This window comes from Ambystoma mexicanum, chromosome 12 (assembly GCF_040938575.1).
Source record: "Ambystoma mexicanum isolate Mex_15411 chromosome 12, UKY_AmexF1_1, whole genome shotgun sequence".
Taxonomy (NCBI): domain Eukaryota; kingdom Metazoa; phylum Chordata; class Amphibia; order Caudata; family Ambystomatidae; genus Ambystoma; species Ambystoma mexicanum.
In genome coordinates, this window is record NC_090936.1 from 519,208,046 (window position 1) to 519,235,871 (window position 27,826).

The window sequence follows — 27,826 nt, forward strand, 5'->3', positions numbered from 1 at the left end:
TGACAACGAAGAGGCGACTATGAGTAGTGAACACCAGCAGGTCATTTCCCCACTCTAGTACTAAGACGAGGAAGATGCATACAGACTGCTGTAACGGTCAGGCATGTCCCTTTAATTGCAGTCCGACAATGCCAATTGTGGACTCACACCTCTGCAACCTGTCAAATGGTTGCAGGTCAGCAGCAGGGAGACTGACAGGGAGGCCAGCAGGGACTCCGGTTTGCAAGGAGACCTCCCAGGTGGGGGTTACAGGTGATTTTAGTGAATGAAAAAATAATATATTTTTAACTAACCCAAAACAACGAAAAAATAACTATTTTTGTATTCTTTTTTTATTTGAGGGGGTCCCCCTTACTCCTCATTTACCTATGTTTAAAACCCCACCCTTACACCTCCCCACCTATTTTAATCACTTACCCCCATATGATTTTGTTTTTTTTAAAATTACATTTATTATTCCTTTTTCGTTTCAGTTAAATTTTAATTCATTATTTTCAATTTGTTTAAATCACTGTATACCGTGGTGGGTCTTGCATGGAAGCCAGGATGCCGGCTAGCGGTCCTGAGGACCTGTGGAGCCCAGGGGCAGGTGGGCCATACGTAACCCGCATGTTTGGGAGCCTCCAGTGTCGGAGATTTGCAGCAGGAGCTGCGGACACAGAAAAGAAAGCAGAATAGCCGACAGCGTCTGCGTGAGGGAAGCAGAGCTTCCAGTGGGAGTAGAGAAGCTTCTGAAATGTGACCGGAGCTTGCGGTGCAAGGCAAGCCAGCAGGTGGAGCAGAAGGGGAACAATTCAGCCGTCTGAAAGGAACGCAGAGGACCGGTGAGTGAAGGGGGGCGTCACTCGTAACTAGGGCGCTCATAGGAGCTGTGTTAGTGCGAGACGAATGTCGAATTACCAGAATAACTTGTCCAAATTGAAACAAACCCGAAGCCATGGGTTAAATTAAAATTACCGAACTGAATTAAAACTTTAAGGGCAAAGCTACGATCTGATGAGGGATAAATATGAAATTGCCCATTGGAAAACACACGAAATCAGAGAGCAAGCGTGGAAGTTTGTGAAAGTTCATGACAGAAAGGTGGGGAGAAATAAAACCACCCTGAAGTGAACTTTATGCTTGAATACAATGCAGCAATGCGAAGACTGGCAAAAGGATATGACACATTGTGGCAAACCCGAGGCCAATCAGGAGAGGCCAAGTGAGTGTGAATCTTCAAATAAAGCCAAGAGGCCGACAAGAAGTGAAGTGAGTGTGAACCTTGACACAGGGGTTGGTACAGAAGAACCCGTGGGGGCTGAAGTGCCCAGGGTTCCTTGTGTGACCTGTAATGGGTGGACTGTGTGGTCCAACAACTGCGCCTGGACCAGCGATTCCTCAATTATGAAAGCCACAGACCTTGTTGAAGTAAACCAAGTAATAAGCAACTTAAAGTGAACTGTTAATCCAATCCAGAAGGGGTGTCAAATTGATCTGGAGTTGTGTTGAACATTGAAAGACTAAACTCAAGTATCATTTGGTAAATTGAAGTTTTGGGGAAGGGAACCCAGAGACTTCATGAACTTTAATACTGTCTTGAGGAAAGAGCCCAAAAGACCCTTTTCTTTGGCACTGTGTTGCCTTGAACTTGGGGGAATGGAACCCCAAGCGTTTGAAGAACTATTGCGAACTTGGGAAAGGTAATCCCTTGACTCTTGTGAAACTTTCTTGAACTTGGGGAAGGAGGCTGAAAAGGAAGCTAGGAGCTGGAAGAAGCTCAGAACTTTGTTTTGATGACCATTTAGTTTCTTGTTGACATTCCTGCACATTGCTTAGCTTTAGTTGCGAGGGCAAGGATAGGTTTCGGACACAGACAGACTTTTAAGTTGAACTTTCTGACTCAGACTTCCCTTAGTTTAGTTCAGGTCAGGAAATCCCACCTTAGTATAGGGCAAGTTAGGCCTTCAACCGTCCTGACATTCGAGTCAATAAACCATTTTATTTAGAGATTTGGATCTGTTATCTGTGTCTTGCTTCATGATACCTTCAGAGGCCCTTAGTCAATAAATCTTATTGAGTGTGTACATGAATTCTCCTCCGGGAGCTAACGGACTGGGTTCTGCGATTCATCCATCTATTGGTCATGCCCCAGGCCTATTCTAATCACTGTAATTACTTTTTATTTAAACTGATCGTCCTGTTGCTCTTTGGGCCAAGTGTGTCAGTACCTTGCAGTGCGTAAGTACCTTGTCCACTATTATAGAATCAGGCAGTCCTTTCATGGTGGCTGCCTGATTCCAATATGGATTACTTGCTCAGCCCTACTCTGCTTTAATATGTGGGTAGAGCCACAGTATCTGCTACAGGTTTGTAGTGTGTAGTGTTTCATGGTCTGCGCCACCGCCTGTGAGCATGGATCTATTTGGTGGTAGTTGTACAGGTTCATGGTTGCGAGGTGCATGCATCCGAAGAGGTCTGTCAGATTTCTTTTTAGGGTCATTTTGCCTTTGTTGCACACAGGCCAGAGGGGCGAAGAGGTCCTGGGGTTCCACTGTGTACCACCTCTTGGAGAACATCACATTGCTGGTGATCTCCTTTGGTCCCCTGTGTCCCTCGTTTCCTACATCCTGGCCTCAAGAAAAGTGTGGTTACATAACTTTCTGGCCATTGTAAATCAATTGGGAAACAAAAATTGAACAACCTTTAGGGTTATCAGAGGGTTCTTTGAGATTCCAGTTCGTAATTAATTTCCAAGATTAATTTTCTTAAGATATAATTCCTTGCCCAAAGGACAGAGATGGGTTTCAAAATGCATTTTTTAATTTCTTCCAGACTGTATGCTGCACAGATGGTATTTCGCATCGTGCAGGTGCTATACAACTTCTTTCTGGCAACGTGTGTACAAATTGTTTTTATTTTGTTATTAAGATAGTCGTATGATCTTGCAGAAATGGCACCTTTTTAATAGGCCGACTATTTGCTGCTGCTGCTGCAACAACTCTTCAAAGCCACATTGGTTCTTTCCTCAGGCAGTTATAGTGCAAATTAAAACTCTGCTAAATTTATTTGCAAAATTATCCATTCTCGTGTGTGAAAGATAAACGTGGGTTAGGCGAACCGAGGTAAGGTAGAAGCGTTGTGTATTTTTACTTTTCATGTTTTCTCATTTGAGTCCATGTGTAATGTAATGGGCATTTGTATAGCACCTTTCACCACTGGTATGGTCTCAATGTGCTGTAGGTTCAACGCCTGTGAGGGACCGAAGTCCAAGTATAGGAAATTCGTCAGAGTCCTAGAATGCGTGTGGGCATTTTAGCTGGTATGAAGGTAGGCAGGGGTAGCCAAGTCCCTGCTAGTCAGTCATATTGAGTAGGCATGTTGGGTGCGTGCGTGCAGAGCAGAGGCGCAGACATGGTTTGGTCTCATCGGGCAAGGCCCACCCAAAATTTGTAAATTCCCACCAATCAGCACTGAATGGGCGTTTACAGATGTTAATGTCACTGCGATGGGCCCAACTACATTATCCTTAAGCACCACTTGTGACAATCCTGGCTATGCAGAGAGGTAGTCTGGAGATTGTGCGAGAGAGATCTTATGTGTGCAGCTAGACCGAATTATATCGTGGGCGATTGCACAGCACCTCTGCCATTAGAATGCAGCTAGGTATGTGAGGCAGGACAGACATTATGTGTGCAGCTAGACCGAATCTAATTAAGGGGGTGAACTGCATTCTAATGGCAGAGGTGCTGTGCAAAGTATTTGAAGTACGAGAAAGCAAAATTAAAGTTCGGTCAAAAGAGGAATGAAGAAAATATTGATACCTGCATGTTGGGTTCCTTCAGATTTAATTTTGGGACGAGTGGGCGGGTGTGGGAGACATCAGGTTTGGTAAAAGAACAGGTGAAAAGTAACATGTTGCGTACAGTTGTCCTTCAGAGCAGTTCTCTCCAAAAACGGATGCTGTGCCAAATAACCTATGCTAGTTGCCTGAGGGTCCATTTAATGCCTGCCTGTAAGTAGTGTCGTTGAATGTGATCCAGGCTTGTAAGGCACTCAACCCTGGGGCATAATCTTACTTTTGGGCTACTGGGGAGGACTGTGTAATACGAGGCTAGTGTTTCTTCTACTTCCTTACTCTCTGCACACGCCTCTTTCAGATCTTGGATGAAGTGGAGAAGAGAAGAAGCATCTCCCCAGCGTTGGTGCAGCCGTTCATGAGAAGCATCATTGAGGCCCCCTTCCCAGCACTTGGACGAACCATCACCGTCAAGAACTTCCTTCCAGGCTCCGGTAATGAGGTAGGACGTTCCCCCTTCAATGGAGGATCCAGCGAATGGTGGACCTCGCTTCCATCCTGCAATCTACAGGAGAACATCCCTGGAATGGCCTTAGTTAAATGGAAGTATATGCTTTTCCCTAAAACCTTCTGTAGGACTTCATCTCTATGCCCTCTTGCAACTTGTCATTACCCTGCTTGTCTGTTCATGTGGTGCTCCTGTGTATGGTTTTGTAATCTCATAGACCTACGAGCAGTCAGCTGTAGAGCACAGTAGTGTACCAACAGTATGTTTTTTAATCTAGTCACATTGAACATTCCAAACAATACATAACCTGGATACGTTTTGTGTAGACCTTTGTTAACTGCAAAACAAAGCTGTTCTTCCCTCAGAGGGTCATTGGTTTTCCTTTTCTCCGGAGTGTTTAGAGGCCATGTCTTAGAAAGTGTTGCCTCAGAGGGATTGGCTCGAGCCTCGTTGCACTGCCTGCTGTTATGTTCTGTGGGAGCCTAGGCGTATGTGTGGCCTTTTATTTTGAGCTGCTCTTAGTGGCAGTTTGCTTGCCATGATCTTTGGGAAGAATGTTACAGTTCAATATATTGGAATTCTGTAAACTGTGATCTTACTGGGAATATCATGCGTATTGGGAGTGCCCAATTTAGACCTTACTGGGAAAGACCGTCTCACTGGGAATGTCATACTGAGTTCTTACTGGGAATGTCAATCTGTAAGCTAATTTGTAAAGTCAAACAAGTAGTTTACTGGGAGGGATATCTCATGCACCCCCATGGCAGAACATACCATAAGACATGGTCTGTGGCTGCTGTTCTGTGTTTGGAAACGTGCGTGTTCGCTTCTAACACTTGATGGTCTGGGGTAAGGTCTTTGCTGTGGCTGAATTGGGGAGTTGAAATTCAGCTCCCAGCAGGTGGCTTTCCTTCCTAGTCTCTCTGTACGTTTTCCTTCCATTGATGGGAGAACTTGACATTCTGTTCCCATCACGCAGTTCGTTTCAAAGGCTGTTTCTTCATCAGTAATTTCTCAATAGGTTTTAGCCCCCAAGATGCAGACTTGGCATATTCTGTGTCCTCCTTTGAGATTGCCAGACTTGGATCCCGTGATGCAACACCTCTCAATTTCCTTTGACTGCCCAGATGCACAACCCCTCCTTCTTGGGTATTGGGAATATGGATGATGGTTTCTAGAAGACACCACTTCTTCAGTTTCTTTGACTTGAGATGTATCCTCCCCTCAGAGGTTTTGGAAATATGGGTATCGATCCCCACAATACAATCCTTCTCTTTAAGGATTTATTTATAGGTTCACCTGCTCGCTCTGGCATTTATGGTAACTGCTTCTTGGCCTATGGTTTGGCTTTGTGCCTAGACTCCTCTCTGCTGGGCTGGCTAGTTTATCCCCCTTTGAGTCGTCGGGTCTTCATATGGGCTCCTTACTTTGGTAGCGCTTGCAAGGCCCGCTACACAAGGTGAAGCAATTTGAGGTCTGTGTCCATTGCAGTCCCCTTGCTACCTTTCCCTGCACACCGCCTCTTTGGCTGTCTTCTCCCGTCGCATAGGCCCCGTGGCTGGAAGTTTGCACGGTGGTACGACGCTGTCCCACCGTGGTACGGTGTGCTGTGACAGTTTCCTTGGTGGTTCAGTCTTGGCAACTCCTCACTATTACTCATTCGTGCCTTCTCTGAAATGGTCGGATATTCAGTCTCCCTTGCTGAACTTTTCAAGCCGCATGCTTCAGTCTGTTTGGTCCTCACACAGTGGGGAGACTTCAAGCTGATTCCACAGTGTGCCTCCTTCTGCCGTTCACTCCTTTCTCTTGGCGGTCTCTTCTTTGTGACTCTTCCACAGTGCCACTGGGCCATTCATGTGATGACGGGTGCACAAAAAAAAAAAATATTCCTCCCGTCAATGTTCCTCGAGTTCTGAGGGTACTTTGCCACCCATATCATGACTGCCTGATATTCCGTAAAATGAGATTTTATGGAATGCCTTGTAGCCGGCAGTGTGCCATCTTTAGTTCTGAAGAGGCAGAGTAAATAGCCGATGCATTTCGGACAAAGGGTCCGTCATCTGGGCTAGTTCTGTCCTTCCAAGCACTAATGTCACCATTGTCAAAAACACTAGAAATGCCTCGGCTATTTACCCTGCCGCCTCATCACTAAACATGGCACACCGTACTCTAAGAAAGGTTGTCACCAAGAAGATCTAAAGGAATGATTGTTTAAATTTATTTGTCATTAAGTCTTTGGCGAATGCAGTGGTTTTCACTACGGAAGGTGGTCGCCAGCTCTGGTGGTAGAAATCAGATTTATTTCACAGTTCCTATTTCCCCCCAAAAATTGAATTTCGGGTTACTGGTTGACGACGCAAATCGTTCTCTATTTGATCAAAATTAGTTTTATAGTGCTGCCCCCCCACATCTTGTTTTTTATGCCTTGTAGCATGACGCATCATGTCATGATATATATTTGGACATGATATGACATATGTCATGATATAACAAAATGTGTCACACCATTGGATAACATTCCGTGACATGAATAGTGTGCAACTAGGTTATACGTGTCATTGGACTATCGTTCCCAGAATTCAACTTAATGATGATTTGCCCATTCAATCATTCCTAATATGGAACTGGTTTCCTGGATCACACTTCTTAACATGTACTTCAAGTCTCCTCGTTTTATCATAGCTTGTCACATGGTCTTTGTAGCATATTTGTCCTTGGGCAGTTCACTTGACTACTCGCATTCTTTTAGATTTTCACTGGGCATTTGGACCACAATTCCCAGCATGCAAATCGAATAATACTTTGTTCTTTCGGCGAACCTTTAGGCCACATTTTCTAGAATGTAAATCAATGATTCATAATTCTTTCAGTCTCCCTTAGACAGTTACTGTGTTATGCTTTGTTCTGTTAATGGGATTTCTACCGCACACCTCCGCCATGTGCATGGGCTCCAGGCGCTCTGGAGGCTTTGAACGAGAGGTGGGGGCTGGTTATGGTATTGGGTAGAGGGGGCGGGGAAATGCATGATGGCTTTCCTACTGTGTTGAGGCGTGAAGCTTGCATACACCGCAATAGTGGGTTATGGGTGAAAGGATCGAATACAAAGGATCGAAATGCAATACTTTCGAGTTAAAAGGACTGGATAAAAAAGACTGCATTTTTTTTTAGGACGGGCCCCTCCCCCCAAAACCCCTGTTTTAAGGCCAAAAACCATTAATTTTACCTATACTAAACCCCCCCCAAAAAATACATCAAAAAAAGGCATTTGGTCTTTTTTTTCGGTCCTTTTTATTTGAATGTATTGCATTCGATCCTTTTGTTTCGAATGAATGACTGGACACCGCAGTAGTCTGTGTGTTTCTGTGTCAGGGGCATATAGCAGTGGTGGGCAAGTCATGCACCTCCAGCCCCCTAGACGCTCCAGCCCAAAAGTCGTAGGACCTCGCACCCCTCTAAGACCATGCAGGCCAGGGCTGATGGGAGCTGCAGGCCAAAACATGGCTGGTCGTCCACCACTGGCTTCGAAGCATTTGTGCCCCAATGGGAACCTCGTGTGTCCATGGTACTAGGGTGCCTTGGTTGTAGAGGTATAGAGTTGTTTTCTTTGTGTGTATGCGAGCCACTTAGTTTGTGTATAGCATACTTGGGTGCGACGAAGAGTGTGTTCATGATGGGGCAAACAATTCACGGATGATCCATTTAACAAAAAACTGCAAGGGAGGTTACATCCTCCACCTTGCTCTGTCGAAATGGCGCACCAGAGGCATTATCGAGTGCTTTGCCGAAAGACGAGACCAGCTCCAGCTGAGCCAAGGATCGCCTCGCCCTTCATCTGCTACAGTCCCAACGAAGCGCAGCGTCACTGCCACCAGCTGACAGTTGAAAGAACTGCATGCGATCGTCCACTCATGAAATTAGTTTTTCTCTGCCAGACATGGCATGTTGGTACCAATCTACAGATGCAATGCGGGGCATACTTTATTTTTTTACATTTGTATCAGTGCACAAAACACTCGTGCATCTGGGCGCTAGTTACAGAAAGTGCACAGTACAGTTTGTATCATTTTGTTTACAGTCAAAATAGGTGTGTATTCAGCCTGCCAGGCCCTCCCCTCATGTTACAGGGGCTACTTCTGGATGAAACCTACACAATTGCAAACTGTGCAACCAGAAAACCTGGGCCTGCAGCCAAGCTTCCCCCACGTGACCAATCTATGTAATCTTGGGCAAATGGGCCTTATTTTGTTTGGCTTACTACTTTCCAGCCACTTAGAAATGATCCCATTTAGTGTTCACTGCAGAAAGCCTCACCCATTCATGGTGTATTGGACTATACTGTTTGGTCCAAAGGTAAAGGTTATGTATCATCATATAGTGCACACAAACGGCGAATTGTCTCTTGACTTGCCCATTGTTCTGTCACTTATGACCACCCATGGTCCTCTCCGAAACAAAAAGTGAAATAAATGATGGAGAACAATGTTTTTTGGACAGCGTCTGCCAACACAATTGCTTTTACTCTCTCCATGTCCATGGTCGGTGGCTATGGGGACTCCACCTGTTATTGAGTTTGTGAATGGGGCATTGGGCAGTCACATCAGTCTTGGGAATCGATGCTTGCCTGGACTTGAGGCTTGCCACCTGCCACACTTCATTTTAGTTTTATTCCTCACTTTCCACCATCTTGGACATGTGGCAGCCGCCTGTTGCTCCCCCTTGGGCCTGCTTGTGGATTGAGGAAAGCTTTCCTGGGGCTTTTGAATGGCAATAATGCTGTATAATGAAAGCGTACAACTTTGTGTCAGACATTGACTTCTAGCAGGTGACCTTGTCAAACAGTATTGTTGTTGTATTTCTTGAAGTTGTGAAATTGCAGTTAAAAACTCAGAGGAGATTGTTTTAGGCTATTACTTTGCATTCTGGTACTTGCAGTGTTCCATTCAGGATGCTGAAAATACAGTTATGACGGTACCCCTTTTGCTTAACAGAACGATATATATATTTGTCTGGGTCTTGGACAACATTTCCCTGGATGCCACTAGGATAACGTTCTCCTGGATCCTTCATTCCCCTCTCACACACTGGGTTGCCCCACTTCTTGGCACCAGCAAACTTTCTGAACTCCCATATGCTCTTTGGGCTCCTGTTTACACTTGCCTCTGGATGTTCTCTTGGTTGCCCGTCTTTCTCTTGCCTACTGTCCCCATACTGTTTGACAAACCCTCTGTGCCTGAGGCTCTCTCATTGATGCCTTTGTCAGCATTCAGTCTTTGCTTGGCTGCTGCTCTTCTATGCCAGTGTCTGCTCCGCACGCTCTTTGGTTGGCTCTTCTGCCTTACGCCTCGTTCCGTCTCTTCCAGTCTCCTCTTTGGAGGTTGTCTTACTGGTGCTGTTGTCTGCCACAGTGGCGCACCCTGCGTCGGTAGCTTTGCACTGGGGTTACCTCCTCTGACAGAGTGTCTCCTTGCTGCTGCAAGTCCATTGTTGTCAGGACCTTCAGGTCTTCCCTGTGTTGAATGATCTGTGGCCTCAGCCATGTGATCATTAAAAGGAAGGACCGACCCCTCCAACTACATCATCTGTGATTGTAATGTCGACACTTTGCGAGAAGTTCCAACATCCCAATCAATAGATGGCATTGCATATAGATGTGGGCAAGGGAGTGTCCATGTGCACATTGTGAGCTGGCATCACTGCTGGCTCTATTCCATGGACCTCTTTGATCTTCCATTCCTTACACCTCCAGCTGTAGTAGATGATCTGTGCTTCCAGTCCTTATATCGATCTCCTCTGTCATTAGGCTCAGTTAACCTACCGTTTCTCACTTTTACCTCCCAGAAGTGGTACAACTTGGCAGTAGTCCTTGGCTGTGTATGACGCCCTGGTAAAGGTTGTGAAATCTTTGACCCCTTGCTCCATTGTCTCTTCTCAGGTGATTGAGCTCTACAGGCCACTGGATTCCCGGCTCGAACACGTGGACTTTGAGTCCTTGTTCGCGTCCCTCAGCATTCGCCACCTGCTTCGAGTCTTCGCCACCCTACTCCTGGAGAGGAGGGTCATCTTCATGGCTGATACGCTCAGGTAAGAACCTTCCATCAGGGCTGTGCAAAGTAGTCGCTGGTGTGGATGCCACATTGGGGTGGGCAGAATACTGGGAACCACGTTCCACTTGCAACTGGGGAGAATTAATTTTTCTGGGTTAAGGTATATCCTATTGCTATAGCTTTGTAAGTGTAGTTGAATGTCCCCTCTACGAGAAGGAGAGTCTCCGAACATGTAGCGCTGCTGTGGTTCTTAGTCGCGCGCCACTATACGGAACTCTAAAACCAACCACTGGACAATGATGCATGCAACAAAGCAAAAGCCAGATATTCTTATAATTTTCCTTTTACTTATCGTCAACATTATTATTGCCATAAACAGCATTGTTTTTGGTGGCTTTTCCCGAGTTGTCTTGCTATTGAGCACCTTTTCTTTGTTGTTTTTCGTTGAATTTTGTTTAACCGCAAATATAAAAAATGAACCTTATGTAAAAAAGTTGTTATAGGGGTTGTCACTTCACCTTCGCATGTATCTGTGTTCTTGACCTTGTAATCCCATGTTTGTATTTATATGTTTACTCTATTTCCTTTGAGAAAATAAAATAGGCTAATTTCATACTCTGTAGACCTAACTATTCGTTCAAACTAGGCCGGGAGGACAGTTCGAATCCCAGTCTCGCGCTTAGTCTCCGGTATTAAGCCACTGTTATAAAAGAAACTGAAGATCAGTGATATTGCAAAAGGGTTGGGGTACCTCATTGTTCAAGACTCAAAAGCAGGACTGAAAGCTGTGTTGGCAATTTGCTGCATTTTTTTCTTTTAAAATGCGGTACATTTACTCTTCTTTTAAAGGCTCCCATCGATGAGACTTCTAGCAAGGACCATTCTTTAAAAAAAAAGTCATGTTTGCTTATGACTGTATTCTTTAGAAATTAGCATTGAAACCCCAGGAAGCTCTGCTCCTAAAGTTCAATAATAGAACCCTATTGGGCAGCAATCAAATATATTGTTCCATAACAAGAATTTAAAAGTCAACAAAACTCTCACTTCCCTGAAAGCCAAAGGTCAATTTGCTGCCAAATTACTGATGAGACATTATGACTCAATGCAGAGAAATCCAGCAGTGCGGATTCCCTCATTGTAGAGATGTTATCGTCTGTTATTTCAACATCCTGAAAACTTGGGGGACTTTAAAGATTGGTTGAGGATGCCCCGAGTCTGAGATTCTGAATCTGGACCGGGTACCTCATGCTAGGCCTCATGATTTCCTTATATCACACAGTCTACCAATGGTATCCATGCACTGCAGGACTCTCCTAGGGATCCAGCAAAATTCAGCTTCCTTTTACCCAGGTCTTTGGAGAAATAAAAGTGGAATATTTGCTCATTTTGATCCTTCCTTCCTTTGCTTGTCTTGTGGGCGTCTTATCTTTACCTTCTCTTACTCTCGAGTTTTGCCATTTAAAAAATATAATGCTAAAGCAAACTCTGCTATGCCGTGTCAGGCACCTCTTCACGAACCCGTGTTCTGTTCTCCTACCTTCACATCGCGTGAAATCTCTTGAAGATTTCACACAAGACGGCAATGGTTCACCACTCTGGACTTGCTTTGCATGGCAGCTGGTGCTGAATAGCTCTGGTTGGTCTCAGTAGTGCCATAGACAAAGCGCCCAGTGTGTCTCCCTCTCCCAATATTCTATTGTTCCCATATGCCATTGTGTCGGCCTCTTTGTGCGTGGCTTTGTAAGATAAAGAGGGCGGGGGGCGGTGTTAGTGGGGTAGCAGAAAAGGCAAATGCAAGAATTGCACTGTTGAAGAGGGCAGGTCAGAAGTGCCGGGTATCTATGTGCTTCTAGGAGTTTGGCATACTCTGTGTTATCCAGAGGGGAGCACACCAGGACTGAATACTGTAACAAGTGCATTAGGGCAGTGTTACCTGCTAATTTGGGGGAATATAATGTAGCTAAAGAGAGAAGTAGAAGTTATAGCCTGGTTGTTCTTCTGTGGTGTTGACTGGGCTGTCGATCGCCATCTGTACAGAAGGTTTGAGTGTGCTGTGAGGTTGAAGTGTGAGGTTTTAGAGGCTGTTTGGGTAGTTGGGGGTAAATGTACAGGGTGAAGATAGTGGCAGGGAAGGGATAGGAGTATCTGTAAAGATGTGATTGTGTCCGGGGTAGTATGCACTGGTTGGTGAAGATGTTAGACGCCTTGTTCAAAGTTTTCTGGTGGCAGTTATTGGGTTCCCTTTTAGTTGTGTTTGTCCAATCCACATAGTTAATTGTAGTATGTAGGCCAGTGGGAAGCCATTAGCATTGCGTTTGGGTGGAAGGAGAGGAGGCAAATGGGTTTATAGATTATGGGGTTCTGACTGGGGTGCCATGGTGGCACTCCACATGATAGAATCTTCAGCAGAGTCCGATGTTACGGACCCGCTGCCTTGATCTCCTCACTCCAGTCATTATTGCATTGCAGTGGCTCCTCTTTAAAGCTTGCTGCATCCTGATGGCCATCCACTTCAACTCCCCAAAATACCCAGTTTACAAACTCCCAATCCTTGAAGGGTAAAGGCAAACTCCTTAGGGAAGGAGATCTCCTCCACATTTAACAAGATCGCAGATGACAGTAAATCACTTATCCCTTGTCTCAAGGACCTGGAACTGTCTGCCCAATCAGATGCGCTGCTTATGTTATCATTTTTCAAAATTAAATCAAGACCATCACTTCCAAGAAACACGTGACACACATTGTGGAACTTTCCCCTTCGCAAGGCCCCAGAACAAGATAAAGGGGGCAACATCCTTCTCCGTCACCACTTCTTCCCGGATCCTGCGCATTGTATGTTACTCGTATAGGCAGGACCGAACTCCATGTCTTCCGTTGGCTTATTAATTGGAGGCAGCCGAGACCGAGAAATTGAGCAATCCAGACCAAATTCTTGAGAGGCCAATGGGAACACGGAGAAAGAATTGATCATTTGAAATAAAATAATGTTTACGGTTTTATAATGGGGAAAACCGGGACCTCAAGTCCCAGAATGCGAATTTAATACCCATCCTAGACAAAGATCTCCCACATGTAACGGGGCGTGTTGAAATGTAGGATATGTGTTGAAGATTCATGCTTTCTAAGGAAAAGTAAGTCAACCAGCAAGGCCAAAAAGGCAGAAAAGATGTACATGAAAAGATGAAAGCCACAGTTTAGCAATTCCATTCTCAGGCTCTCCATCCACTACCCACCATTGCTAAGGACTCCAGTGCTAAGCTTCTCTTGGAAGCCCCTTCCAGGAGTAAGTAATCACTACTGCTCCCTACTTGCTCTTATACTTAAAGCCATGCAGACCACTGAAGACCTCCACGCATAAGACACCCGCAACCATTCTATTCAAGTGTGTACTTGACAACCAAGAGCAAAGAAACTGCTGACCCGAACACGTCTTCCTCCCACTCCTCTCTTCCCACAAGTAACTCCTGACTCTTAAAATCTTGCCACCTGGCACCTAACTCACTCCTCTTCAGACTGTCTAGGTGGTGTGTACTAAACCAGTCACTACCCCAGTCTTCTAACCACCCCAACGAATGCTGCTCACAAACAAAAGGGCTGCCCGTATGGCTAAATCCCCAGTACATACCCCCCCTCCCCACATACACCGTGTTACCACATTGCCCTCGTCTTCGGAATAAGATGGTTCCGTGCAGCATAGGTTCAATTCCCGGTCTGGCACTTGGAAGCAAATGTTTGCGTATGGGAGGGTCTTACCCCCTGGTACTGCCATTCAAGGGAACAGACTAACTCTATTATGATCCTTTCACTTCCCAAAACGTGCCATCGTCCATCTTCACCCACCAATTCCCTTCTGGGTCCCCTCTCTGTTCTCCTGCTTGATGTGCACCTAGCTTAATGGCTAGCTCTTTGTCTCGATCCGCTACCCCTTTTGGCCCCATTCCATTGCCCTTCCTGGTATCGCATCGATCAGGCACCTGATGTGCTATCCAGCCCCACATCTGAACCCTTCACATGCCCACTGTGGACACTTCATGCCCCTTTGTGGGGACGGAATTGGTCATGCGGCAACTTCGTTAAAATTGCTTGCAAATGTGTACCATGATCTTAAACGCCATCTTCCTGATTGTTCTCACGCGTGTTCCTTTACACCACATATGTATCTGTGTCCCAGCTGTGTTTGTTTATACCACACTCTGAGCACCGACCTCCATATTATTTTTTAAAGATACCACTAATTTCAAAATTGGTCCCTTGAATAACTTAATTAGTGACCAAATAATACTTTTCACAAACGGTACCTAATCCATGACGCACCCATTACCAGTCTAACTCCAACCCATAAATCCCCTGACTTCACTTACCCCACCATCATTTCCACTATTTGATCCTACTCCTCCTTTTCTTTTTCCGTCTGTCAAAATACAACGGGTAACCCACCTAAACCCTGACGCTGCCCCTCAACAAGTAGCTTCTCCCCCTCTGCGTTATTGCCCCCGTTTTATAAATGGGGGGAAAAGTGTTTCCTGCTGTACGTTTTTGATGCCATTATTAATGGGTGGTAAAAAACACTGGGTGGTTGCGAGGGGGCTTAGGGGGAGGCATGTTAGAACGAAATGGCCTTGTAAATAAATGGACCGCACACATGCATAATGGAACACGTCTTCTTTATTAACTGACAAAACGTAACTGCTGAATCTCTCCCCAAACTCCTCCCCTTCTCGTCACGAGTCACGTGACTTCCTCACGAGCCTTGTCTCTGTCTTAAAGAGACAGAGGGCCGTGACAACACCCCCGGACAAATGTCCTTACACGCTGTTGACATTCTTCAAGTAGTCGGGGAGGCTTCCTGACGTTCCTCTGTGGTCGGCGGGCAGCCTCTGGTATCATGTGTCCATCTGGTGTGTCACATGATTCCTCTGGCTGCTGACTTGGTGGCTCAGGAGGAATCCATGTGTCATCTCTTGACTCTGGGTCCTCAGGCTCCGGCTCAAGAGTCGGTGATCCTCCCTCTTCTCTTCTGCTGACCTGTTTAAACTGTGAGCTATTTCTCATTACTTCTTTTTCAGCGTTGGAGGCAGTGATCATTGTCCCTTTTACTGCCGTGACCTGAAGGGGTGCTGGTGCAAACTGAGGGTCAGTTTTTCTCTGCATGGGCTGTTGGACCCATACCTCATCCCCCATCCCCCATCTGGAACTCCTTCGGGCGAGCTCCTCTGCGCTCATCCGTTGCTAATCTTGTGTTCTCCTTTCTCTGTGCATCTCTTTTTAGAACTTCTGGGTCTGCTACAGGCTGGTTTCCTGAGTTTCTGACTATCCTTGTGCGGACTTGGTACCTCATCATCAGCTCTGCTGGTGTTTTGTTCATGGCCTCGTGAGGCGTATTGCGATAGTCTCTTAGCATTCGGCATAGTGCCTGGTGTGGGTCGATGCCTTCCACTCGTGCTCTTTGTAGGACCTTTTTGATGGATGCCATGAATCTTTCTGCCATGCCATTGGCCTTGGGCCATCGTGGTGTTCTTTTTTCTAATGTTTGAATCCCATGTGTTTTACGAATATTCCAAATTCGTGGCCACAGAAGTGTGGACCATTGTCTGATTTGATGACTTCAGGAATCCCCCATTCACTGATGACTTCATCAAATATGGCGGCTACCTGAGCGGGAATCTGGAGTGTTCGTCTATGAAGAGGAGTAGATAGTCACCAGATTCAAGCGATCCGTAGAAGTCGACAGTTACTCTTTCCCATGGATGGTCTGGAATTTGGGTTGGTTGAAGTGGGACTGGGGGTTCATCTCTGGCTGTGCATTGGCAAGGTACAGTTTTTCACCCAGCGGTCCACCATAGCATCCAGGAACGGGAACCATACGTGACATCTCAATTGTCTCTTGGTGTTGTCTGCACCTCAATGCCCTTCATGGGCTCTCTTTATGACTTCAGAGCGTAGAGTCGCTGGGATGACTAGTCGGCAGCCTCGCAGGAGGATAGATTTGTCTTGTACAGCCAATTATGTGTGGATCTTGGCTTGCCTTTCGAGTTCATCCTTGCATACTCCTGGATGACGGAGTATCGCACAATGGAAGTCCTTCCACTTGTTGTTTTCAGTTAGGCTGATGGCCAGAGCCATTGACTCGTCTGCTGCCAAGGCTAGCGCAACTGTCTCTAGGGAGATTACCGGTGGTAGGTCGTTGGATGTGACATACTTAATGTATTCGGTGTCTCCTTGTCTCAACACAGGCTTGCCCACTGGGTGCCTTGACAGGTAGTCTGCTGGATTGTTTTCGCCCCCTGGCCGATCAATGATTTGGAAGTCGTATTCTTGAAGCCTAATGCCCCATCGCTCTATCCTCGGGGGCATTTTTGTCCTTGGGTTTCCAAAGAGCGACAGCAGAGCCTGGTGGTCTGTGATGAGGGTGAACCTCTTCCCAATAACGAAATTGTGGAAGTGTTCACATGCCCATGCTGCTGTGAGGCTTTCTTTTTCAGCCTGTGAGTATGCGGATTCCAGAGGGGCCAGTGCCCTACTGACGTAGGCTACAATGTGTCTCGGATGGGCATCTGAGCCGCTGGTTTGGGCTAAGATGGGTCTCAGTCCCACTGGGCTGGCGTCTACCACGATCTCTGTATGCCATTCCGGGTCAAAGTAAGCAAGCCTCCTGGCTTCCGCTAGTGCTTGCTTGATGGAGTCGAAGGCTACTTGGCATTCATTGGACCATGTAAACGGGATGTCCTTCTGCAGTAGTCGTCGCAGTGGGTCAGTGATGGTGGAAAAATGGGGAATGTATCTGACGCAGTAGCTTGCCATGCCCAGGAATGATCGAATGTCCGCCGCTTGGCAGGGTTCTTGCAGATTGAAGATGGTCGAAACTTTATTGTGGTCCGGGGTCATACCGTCCGCTGAAAATGTGTCCGAAAAATTTGAGTTTTGATTAGCTAAATCTGCACTTTTCTATGTTAAGCATAAGATCTGCCTCTTGAATGGCTTGGCATGTTGCTCTTAGAGCGATGTCATGTTCGTTCTTAGATCTTCCAAATACAAGGATGTAATCACTGTAGTTAAGTGTTCCTTTTATTGGTCGAATAATTTGTCGTATCGCCTCATGAAAGATCTCTGCCGCTGACGATATTCCGAAGTTCAGGCGTTTGTAGCAAAAAAGGAACAAACAGAGAAGAGAGTGGGCACCACCATGTATTCAAAAATGTTCAGAATATTCAAGTAAAAATCAAATATTTCAAAAAAGAATATACATCCAATTGAAAAGGAGCTGGCTGTGACAAGTCTGGAGACACCCGGACTTATAATTGCAACACACGCTGGAGACCAAGTAATAATACTGGGTCACAAAACCTCGCTCTCATATGGGGCCCAAGATGGGCACGTATTTATATCTGATTCACGACAATATGTTCAAGTATCCATAATATACCATACTTCTTAGAGAAAGGAAGATGAGTCTTTCTGATTCATATCAAAAATGATTTATCCATAGTAGTTCAAACAAAAAGCTATCACTAATAATCCTTAGTGAGGAAGCAGTTGCCACAATCCACATGTATTAGACTAAAAAAGCCAATGCATTTCGGAAATTATTTCCTTCATCAGGGCGAGTCTAATTATATAAGTCCAGCAAGCAAGTATATAACATAACAAATGCAAGTTTGTGACATAAATTCATATAATGGTGACAATTCAAACGAAACATACATTGAAAAAAATGAATGAAAGGAAACATACCAATCAGTAGATGTTACATCATGGGTAAATATCAATAGCAAAAAAGAAAAAGGAAAAAGAAAAATGCCGTAAGTGGTTTATAAGGTAAATAAATGAAACCAAAGAATATTAGGTGTGGATTTACCTCATTGGTGTGGCCAATGGTGAGCCCACTCAGCAGTGGGTTGTAAATGACATTATGCACAAAGGCATGGAGAAAATCTACTCGTGCTTACAAGGAAACCAATCTGTGGATCATAAAAGATCCAATTAGATACTGTGTTTTACACTCATACTTGGTCAAAGAGAACGATTGTAATCAGATTCTTACCTTGTAATACACAGAGAGAAACGATCCTCCACTGTGCAGCTGCAGGGCAGTAACACAGACTGCAGTGTGAAGCCGTTGTCTAGGCAACGGTTCTTTTGTTTAGCATGTGACCACCTCGTTTCTGTGAGATGCAGGTGGTCACAATTAATGATGTAAAATCGGCCAGGGCCCACAAAAATGACAAACCAAATATTTATGGGGCATCATCAATAGGTGCCCATAATTGTAATGATAAAATCCGAAAAAAATTAAACATTAGAATAATGAAGATAGAAAAAATACTGTCACATGTCCTGTGGCTGTCTGGTCACAAATACTGCTGTAAATTCGACCAGGGCCCCCAAAAAATAAAAAATGAGGTATTTATAGGGCATCACAAATGGGTGCCCATAATTGTAATAACAAATTCCCAAATTAAAAAAAAAAAAAATTATGAAAAAACAAAGTATTAGTGATGGATTTATGCAGGTGGTCACAAATAATGATGTAAAATAGGCCAGGGCCCACAAAGATGTCAAACCATGTATTTATGGGGCATCATAAATAGGTGCCCATAACTGTGATGATAAAATCCGAAAAAAAATTAAACATTAGAATAATGAAGATAGCCATAGGACCTGTGACAGTATTTTTTCTATCTGGTCACGAATACTGTTGTAAAGTCGGCCAGGGCCCACAAAAATTAAAAATGAAGTATTTATGGGGCATCACCAATGGGTGCCCATAATTGTAATGACAAAATTCCAAATAAATATATGAAGTAACAAAGTAGTAAAGATAGAAAAAATACTGTCACAGGTCTTTAAGCTGTCTGGACAGCAAGACATAACGAAATTAAGCTAAGGTAATAGTAAGACTATTGAATCGTAGATGAGCAGTTGAAGTACAGTCACAGTGCGTAAGGTGTCGCCCAGGGGCGGCACCTTGGGTCCCAGACATACGTCCGGGACATGCACTAGGGCTGTTACTAGAATGCTCCAAACATGATTAGACAAAAGGCAACATATGCCAGACAATAATTAAGAAAATAAAGCAAAAAAGGCTACATGAGGTAGAGTGATTCGAACAAGTTAAGCTCAACGGCTGTCCACATGTGGAAATGTAAAAAAAAACAGTATCCAAATGTTCAGAACATCTTTCACAAATTACTCTGAGCATCATATAGAGTAGCCAATGCAATCAAAAAGTAATAATTAGAGCACAGGGCAAAGAGCCCCCTATGTATGAAAACATGTTAAAGTATACAACTCAAGCACAGAAAGAACAGTAGAAACAGTAAAGTCACAAGAGGAACAGTAGAGGCCCTTATGTTTGAAAACATGGCAAAGCATACACCTTTAACACAGGCAAAACAGTAGAATCACAATCAAATATAACAGTGGTAATTGATCTCCTCATTCAGACCGCTCGGGACCAGACTACAGAGTTTATCAATCCAAAATGTGTCTCTGCGATTGAAGCGCAGACCTAAATCTTCATGAGGATTATTTCTTGTGAGTACCTCCAGAATCAGAAACTTAATCTGTGAAAGATTGTGATTGTTCAAGGCCCAGTGGCGAGCTACAGCCGAATTAGGGTTGGAATTACGGATACATGACCGGTGTTCGTTCCATCTGATTTTGGCTGCTCTAGTTGACTGGCCGACATAGTATTTTCCGCAAGGACATTTAATGCCATATATGATGTTGGCAGTGTCTCATGTGCCAAATGTCTTGAGGATGATCTTCTTACCTGTGCGTGGATGGAAGATTACATTGCCTTTAATGACGGAATAGCAATTGATGCAGTGTAGGCAGGGAAACGTACCAGTGCGTTGTGTGATAATTTTTTTCAATGGAGGTCTTGTATGTACAAGTTCGTCCCTGAGATTCCTACTCCTCTGGTATGCAAACACAGGTAATTCAGAAAACAAGTTTTGTACTCCGAATTCCGAATTTCTACACTCTGCCAAAGATTCATAAGGACCCTATCAAACCCCCTGGCATTTAGTCAACTTCTTCGAGTCAAACAGATTGTAAGTGACCCCGAGGATTGTATTTCACAGCAACTGGCTATGAAAGAGAAATTTCTTGCAAGAGGTTACCATCAAGAAGAACTGGATTCTGCAGTTGAAAGGGTCAACAGTCTTGACCGTAAAACCTTACTATCCACTCCTAAGAAACCAACAAGGGACCTTAAATCACCAGTATATGTATCAAAATTCTCTACCTAGAGCAATAAAATCAAACAAACAATTAAGAAACACTGGAACATTTTCAAAAATGACATAAGAGTACAAAACTTGTTTTCTGAATTACCTGTGTTTGCATACCAGAGGAGTAGGAATCTCAGGGACGAACTTGTACATACAAGACCTCCATTGAAAAAAATTATCACACAACGCACTGGTACGTTTCCCTGCCTACACTGCATCAATTGCAATTCCGTCATTAAAGGCAATGTAATCTTCCATCCACGCACAGGTAAGAAGATCATCCTCAAGACATTTGGCACATGAGACACTGCCAACATCATATATGGCATTAAATGTCCTTGCAGAAAATACTATGTCGGCCAGTCAACTAGAGCAGCCAAAATCAGATGGAACGAACACCGGTCATGTATCCGTAATTCCAACCCTAATTCGGCTGTAGCTCGCCACTGAGCCTTGAACAATCACAATCTTTCACAGATTAAGTTTCTGATTCTGGAGGTACTCACAAGAAATAATCCTCATGAAGATTTAGGTCTGCGCCTCAATCGCAGAGAGACATTTTGGATTGATAAACTCTGTAGTCTGGTCCCGAGCGGTCTGAATGAGGAGATCAATTACCACTGTTATATTTGATTGTGATACTACTGTTTTGCCTGTGTTAAAGGTGTATGCTTTGCCATGTTTTCACACATAATGGCCTCTACTGTTCCTCTTGTGACTTTACTGTTTCTACTGTTCTTTCTGTGCTTGAGTTGTATACTTTAAAATTTTTTCATACATAGGGGTCTCTTTGCCCTATGCTCTAATTATTACTTTTTGATTGCATTGGCTACTCTATATGATGCTCAGAGTAATTTGTGAAAGATGTTCTGAACATTTGGATACTGTTTTTTTTTACATTTCCACATGTGGACAGCCGTTGAGCTTAACTTGTTCGAATCACTCTACCTCATGGAGCCTTTTTTGCTTTATTTTCTTAATTATTGTCTGGCATATGTTGCCTTTTGTCTAATCATGTTTGGAGCATTCTAGTAACAGCCCTAGTGCATGTCCCGGACGTATGTCTGGGATCCAAGGTGCCGCCCCTGGGCGACACTTTACGCACTGTGACTGTACTTCAACTGCTCATCTACGTTTCAATAGTCTTACTATTACCTTAGCTTAATTTCGTTATGTCTTGCTGTCCAGACAGCTTAAAGACCTGTGGCAGTATTTTTACTACTTTGTTACTTCATATATTTATTTGGAATTTTGTCATTACAATTATGGGCACCCATTGGTGATGCCCCATAAATACTTCATTTTTAATTTTTGTGGGCCCGGGCCGACTTTACAACAGTATTCGTGACCAGATAGCCATAGGACCTGTGTCAGTATTTTTTCTATCTTCATTATTCTAATGTTTCATTTTTTTTCGGATTTTATCATCACAGTTATGGGCACCTATTTATGATGCCCCATAAATACTTGGTTTGACATCTTTGTGGGCCCTGGCCTATTTTACATCATTATTTGTGACCACCTGCATAAATCCATCACTACTACTTTGTTTTTTCATATTTTTTTTTTTTTTTTTTTTTTAATTTGGGAATTTGTTATTACAATTATGGGCACCTATTGATGATGCCCCATAAATATTTGGTTTGTCATTTTTGTGGGCCCTGGCCGATTTTACATCATTAATTGTGACCACCTGCATCTCACAGAAACGAGGTGGTCACATGCTAAACAAAAGAACCGTTGCCTAGACAATGGCTTCACACTGCAGTCTGTGTTACTGCCCTGCAGCTGCACAGTGGAGGATCGTTTCTCTCTGTGTATTACAAGGTAAGAATCTGATTACAATCGTTCTCTTTGACCAAGTATGAGTGTAAAACACAGTATCTAATTGGATCTTTTATGATCCACAGATTGGTTTCCTTGTAAGCACGAGTGGATTTTCTCCATGCCTTTGTGCATAATGTCATTTACAACCCACTGCTGAGTGGGCTCACCATTGACCACACCAATGAGGTAAATCCACACCTAATATTCTTTGGTTTCATTTATTTACCTTATAAACCACTTGGCATTTTTCTTTTTCTTTTTCCTTTTTCTTTTTTGCTATTGATATTTACCCATGATGTAACATCTACTGATTGGTATGTTTCCTTTCATTCATTTTTTTCAATGTATGTTTAGTTTGAATTGTCACCATTATATGAATTTATGTCACATACTTGCATTTGTTATGTTATATACTTGCTTGCTGGACTTATATAATTAGACTCGCCCTGATGAAGGAAATAATTTCCGAAATGCATTGGCTTTTTTAGTCTAATACATGTGGATTGTTGGCAACTGCTTCCTCAATAAGGATTATTAGTGATAGCTTTTTGTTTGAACTACTATGGATAAATCATTTTTGATATGAATCAGAAAGACTCATCTTCCTTTCTCTAAGAAGTATGGTATATTATGGATACTTGAACATATTGTCGTGAATCAGATATAAATACGTGCCCATCTTGGGCCCCATATGAGAGCGGTTGTGTGACCCAGTATTATTACTTGGTCTCCAGCGTGTTTGTAGCAAAAAAGTCAATTCTGCGTGGCAAAGGTGGTGATGACCCGGGATTCAGGGTGGAGTTCCATTTGATGGTAGCCCTGGTTTAGGTCAAGCTTAGAAAAGAGGACAGCTTTTTTGAGCTGTACGATCATGTCCTCGATTTTTGGGCCAGGATGTCTCTCTAAATCACGATGTTGCCCATTCTCATATCGACGCAGAGTCTTAGCAGACCATCCTCCTTTGGGACTATGACAAGAGGTGAGACCCATGTGGTTGGGCCCCTGGCCGGCTCAATGTCGTTCTTTAGTAGTTGTTTGAGTTCATTTGACACAGCTGACTGGAGGTGGAAGCCAACTCTGCGTGGGTGTTGGGGTACAGGGTGAACGGACATGTCAATGTGTAGTTTGACTGGTGGGCCTTTCATTTTTCCAAGCCCTGTGCATAGGAGTGGGAATTCGGCCAGGATTGTTTCCTTTGTGATGGTGGAGGGAGTTGTTGCGTTGACTTGCATGGAGCAGATGCGATTCCCTGGTTCAGGTGGGGGATCCATGGAGAGGATGGTGTCATTTTCCTGCATGCAAATGTATATCGGTCCCAGGTCTGAGGCTGTTTTGTAGCTTAAGAGGCACCTCCCTTTTGTCTGGCTTCTAATCAAGTGGATGGTTGATGTCTTGGCATGGCTCTGATGGATGAGGCGATGTCTGAAAGACCCTATGAAGTGTAGTGGGATATCGGCGCCCCATTGGAAGATCTTGGATGTTGCCTGTGTTAGTTTCGGTTTGTCTTGGATCTATAGGAACTCTTTTTCACCCATTATATTTACGGTGGCTCCTGAGTCAATGAGGAAACAAAGCAGTTTTCCGCAAATATCCACTGTTATCCGTGGTGCTTCACCAGCTTTCGTGTCATCCATAATGAGGTTGACAAAGTCCTCCGGAGCAAAAGGGTCATATTGAGCATTCATGTAGTCATAGCCATATGGCACTGTGGTGTAGTACTCTTGGCGCGGAGGCGGCCCATCATATTAGTCACGGGCGGGGTCTTGTTCCTCGTGTTCTTGCGGTTCTTCCTCTGGGTAGAGTTCAACTACCCTTGCGTACCTTCGAGGTCCTTGCTGGTATGGTCGCATTTGGTACGGCTGTGTTTGCGGTGGCCTCTGGTATGACCTATACTGAGGCATCGTGAGTGCTTGTGGGGCCCTGAGCAGCGTTGTAATGGCTGTTGCAGGAAGGTTGGGCCCGGGATCGGGTCCACATGCGAGAGATCTGTTCACCGGAGGAGGAGTGCACCATAACCCGGGAATCGGGTCTGGTGGCTGAGGTGGCAGGGCCTGGGATCGGGTGCCTGCTTGATGGAGTTGCTGGAGGAGGAAACAATTTAGTGCAACCTTGGATTAGGTCCGCTAGCGGGAGATCGGGGCCCGGGATCGGGTGCCCTTGTATGGGCGCTCGGGCCCAGCGCAGAGGGATCCCTGGCACTGTGGAGGAGGACGCTGGTGCGCAAGGATAACGACCTCATTGCCAGTCGTTAGGCTGGAATGGCCTTGTAAATAAATGGACCGCACACCAGCATAATGGAACACGTCTTCTTTATTAACTGACAAAACGTAACTGCGGAATCTCTCCCCAAACTCCTCCCCTTCTCGTCACGACTCACGTGATTTCCTAACGAGCCTTGTCTCCATCTTGGAGACAGAGGGCCGTGACAGGGCAAACCAGGATGGCGTTCACCCATCACTTAATGGGACAGAAACATCCTGGGCCACGTCTCGCACAAATTGCCGTAGTGGCATTAATGGCAATTTACTGCTGATATTTGCTCTGGACAAAAAGCTCAAAATATTGTCTGTCGATGCAAACTAATTTTTTGCGCTGGTCTGTGAGAGCAAATGCCATTTTTCACACTGGTCAGTCGGTGCCACCACCAGGGCAAAATCACCTTCACTTTGTGATTCTCATAGCTCTCAACCGTTTGTGTCGCAATGGCGGGTGAAATCACCCGATTTTGTTTTTGGCGGGTGAGACGCCCATTGGAATGAATGGGCATGCAGGAGGCTTGGCGGGTGACACCCGCCAAAAGCGTGTGAGTTGAGAGCTATGGTCATTCTGCTGTGTGTAAATTCAGTCCAGAACCGCTCGCAACTGTAATCCCTGCGTTCTGACGTTCCAAGAGATTTCAACGTGTTGGACCAAACGCTATGTTTTTGACAGAAACATGACAGTTCTTGGATATAATAATCAATTGAGGTCACGTGAGGGTGGGAGGGGGCGAGGCTGGGCTCCATGGTGTGACGCTGCGTTGTCATCTGGATTCTGGCAGCACTGGGACTAGTGCTTTCTCGTCACTGCTTGCATTTCCGAGTCGGTAAACAGTGCTTGAACTAACTTCTGCCAGCTGAGGCCATACTGCAGCAGCGAAGGCCTGTTTACATTCCAGCTGAAAGACTCTAGTGACTAGTCTTCTCACTCGCAGTGGAAGGCGGGGAGGGGGGCGGGTGGTCTGAGGGGGAGGGGGGCTTTGGCACTCGTCCCTTGATGCGCATACTTTGGCAGTGAGAAAGGAACGAGAAGCTCGGTGCTGTGTGGGTCTCCATGACAACTAGTGAAAACAATCCATTTAAGGCAATTACATGACCTCACAGAAGTTTAAAGGGCACCGACCCCTGAACCAAGAGTTGGCAGAGTTTGACTGTCCCCCCTTTTCATGATGTCTCTGTTATATTGCAAAATGCGTGTTTGTGGTGGAAATCGCAACCCCCGAGCAAGCAACACCCCCCAAATAGTGTAAAGCCGGCTCCCGCTAAAGAAACTGTCCCCAGCAGAAGGTCAGCGGCTTGAACATGTGCTGCACAGACCAGCCAGAGGCCACAAGCCCCCTCTGCTACCCCTGTAGTAAGGCGCATCGACTCTGCTCTCTGTAATGTGACGCAGTGGCAGATTTAAGCCAAAGGGCCCCGTTTGCAAAATTGACAGAGACCGGGGGTAGGCGGCTCTTATGGTGGGAGGAGTTATTGCTCCCACAAGTGCAACATTAATTAACTTTAGCCTTAGAGACAATGGTTTCATGTGTTACATCACCAATCATCTTACATTGTAAATGGTGTGCTGCTGAGCCGCTAAGGATGAGATCGCAATAGGAGGCCATGCGCAGCCTGTGCTGGTCGACTTTGAGGTGGGAGCCAGAGCAGGGGGGGTCCGTGCAGTGGCGTCGCTAGGGGGGGGCTGGAGGTACCAGGGCCCTCCTCTGAAATCCTGGTCCCCTCCTTTGTGTCCCCCCTCCTACCTCACCCTGGCTACTTTCTCTGTTCCGTCTACAGTGCTGTATCTGCCTGCACAGCACACACACAGCGCCACAATCAAGGCTGCTGCACAACAATAAAGAGCTGTGAAGTTCCCCCTGCAGCCAAGAGCAGCCCCGCCAATCAGAATGCAGCACACAAAACCGCTAATGATGGGTCATTAGTGACTTAACGGTTTAGGGCCTACATTCTGATGGGAGGGTAGGAGCCGTGGGGTGTGGCAGTTGGTGTGCACACAAGATTCTCTGCAGGAGTGCTTCTGATGTCACACATTGCCCTTTTGTCTGTGGCCCCCCTACTTTTGTCTGTGGACCCCTCTGTGTCCCTCCTAAATTTGATTCCTGGCAACGCCACTGGTCCGTGGGCATGTGTCCCGTATCTGAGTTTTAAATGACGGACTCTGCTCACTATGATGAGTGTGAGGACACTGATGGGAGCTTGAGAACCCTGCTCATGTAATGAGAGCACAAGGACTGCTCATAAGACAACGAGGGCTCTACTCGGTGAAACGACCGCATGGTGACTCATTATGGGCAGGGGCGGGTGTGGGGGGGGGACGCTGCTTTCCGTGTAGTGAGAGCACCAGGAGTCTTCTTGCTGTAATGAGTGGGTGAAGGAAGACTCTCCTATCACAAGGGCACTTCCGGGTACATAATGAGCCATTGAACCCATGGGAACTCCTTTCCGGGTGTGATTTTTATTTTTTTATTTTTTTAAACATTTATTTTATTTATGGTATAATTGGTTATTTATTTATTGCGTTTGATTACTCGCCCAAACCCGGGAGTATCACGGCAAGGGTTTACAAGAATACTTAGTCTTAATGGTTACATGATAGAGCAGCAGGGAGCAGACGTGGAATGATGCTTAGTTACAGGGTAGCAGTGTCAAAAGGAAAAACAGACATACTTATAGACTTAGCAGTTACAAGGTAAGAATCAACAAACTGAGAGCTTACAAATCTGAGTAGTTGCATGGTAGAACTACTAAGGCTGAATACATGGCTGAGTGTACAGTATCCGAGTATGACCGGCAGCCATGGTGGTGGCAGGGGTGAACTAGGCTATTGGCAAGAGAAGCAGGGTTCATCATCTGGGGGTCAAGAGGATTTTTAGAAGTTTCTTGAATTCAGTGTGGGAAGGTTGGTTGCATGAGTGCTCTGGAGTGAGTTCCAGATTCTCAGGGCTGCTTCCGGGAAACTAGAGTTGCCTGTTCTCGCATTCTTAAAGCGGGGGAGGATAAGATGTGTATTGACATTGGATTGAAGTGTTCTTGTTGTGGTTTTGCGTGAAAGGCTTTGGTTGAGATAGATAGGTGCATTACCAATGACATGTTTGTGTGTGATGGTGAGTGTTTTCTAAAGTATTCTCGCTTGTATGGTTAGCCAGGGTGCCTCTCTCCTATATTGTGATATG

General features: G+C 45.1%; 1 protein-coding gene across 6 annotated transcripts in view; it reads left to right on the top strand.

Annotated features, from left to right (window-relative positions):
* DENND2A (DENN domain containing 2A) overlaps window positions 1-27,826 on the top strand; it is a 420,914-nt gene that overhangs the window by 336,746 nt on the left and 56,342 nt on the right. For all 6 annotated transcript variants that reach the window (XM_069628810.1, XM_069628811.1, XM_069628812.1 and 3 more), the window contains 2 exons: window positions 4,140-4,280; window positions 10,219-10,367. In XM_069628810.1, coding sequence (XP_069484911.1) covers window positions 4,140-4,280; window positions 10,219-10,367 — 290 coding nt within the window. The remainder of the gene's footprint in view (window positions 1-4,139; window positions 4,281-10,218; window positions 10,368-27,826) is intronic.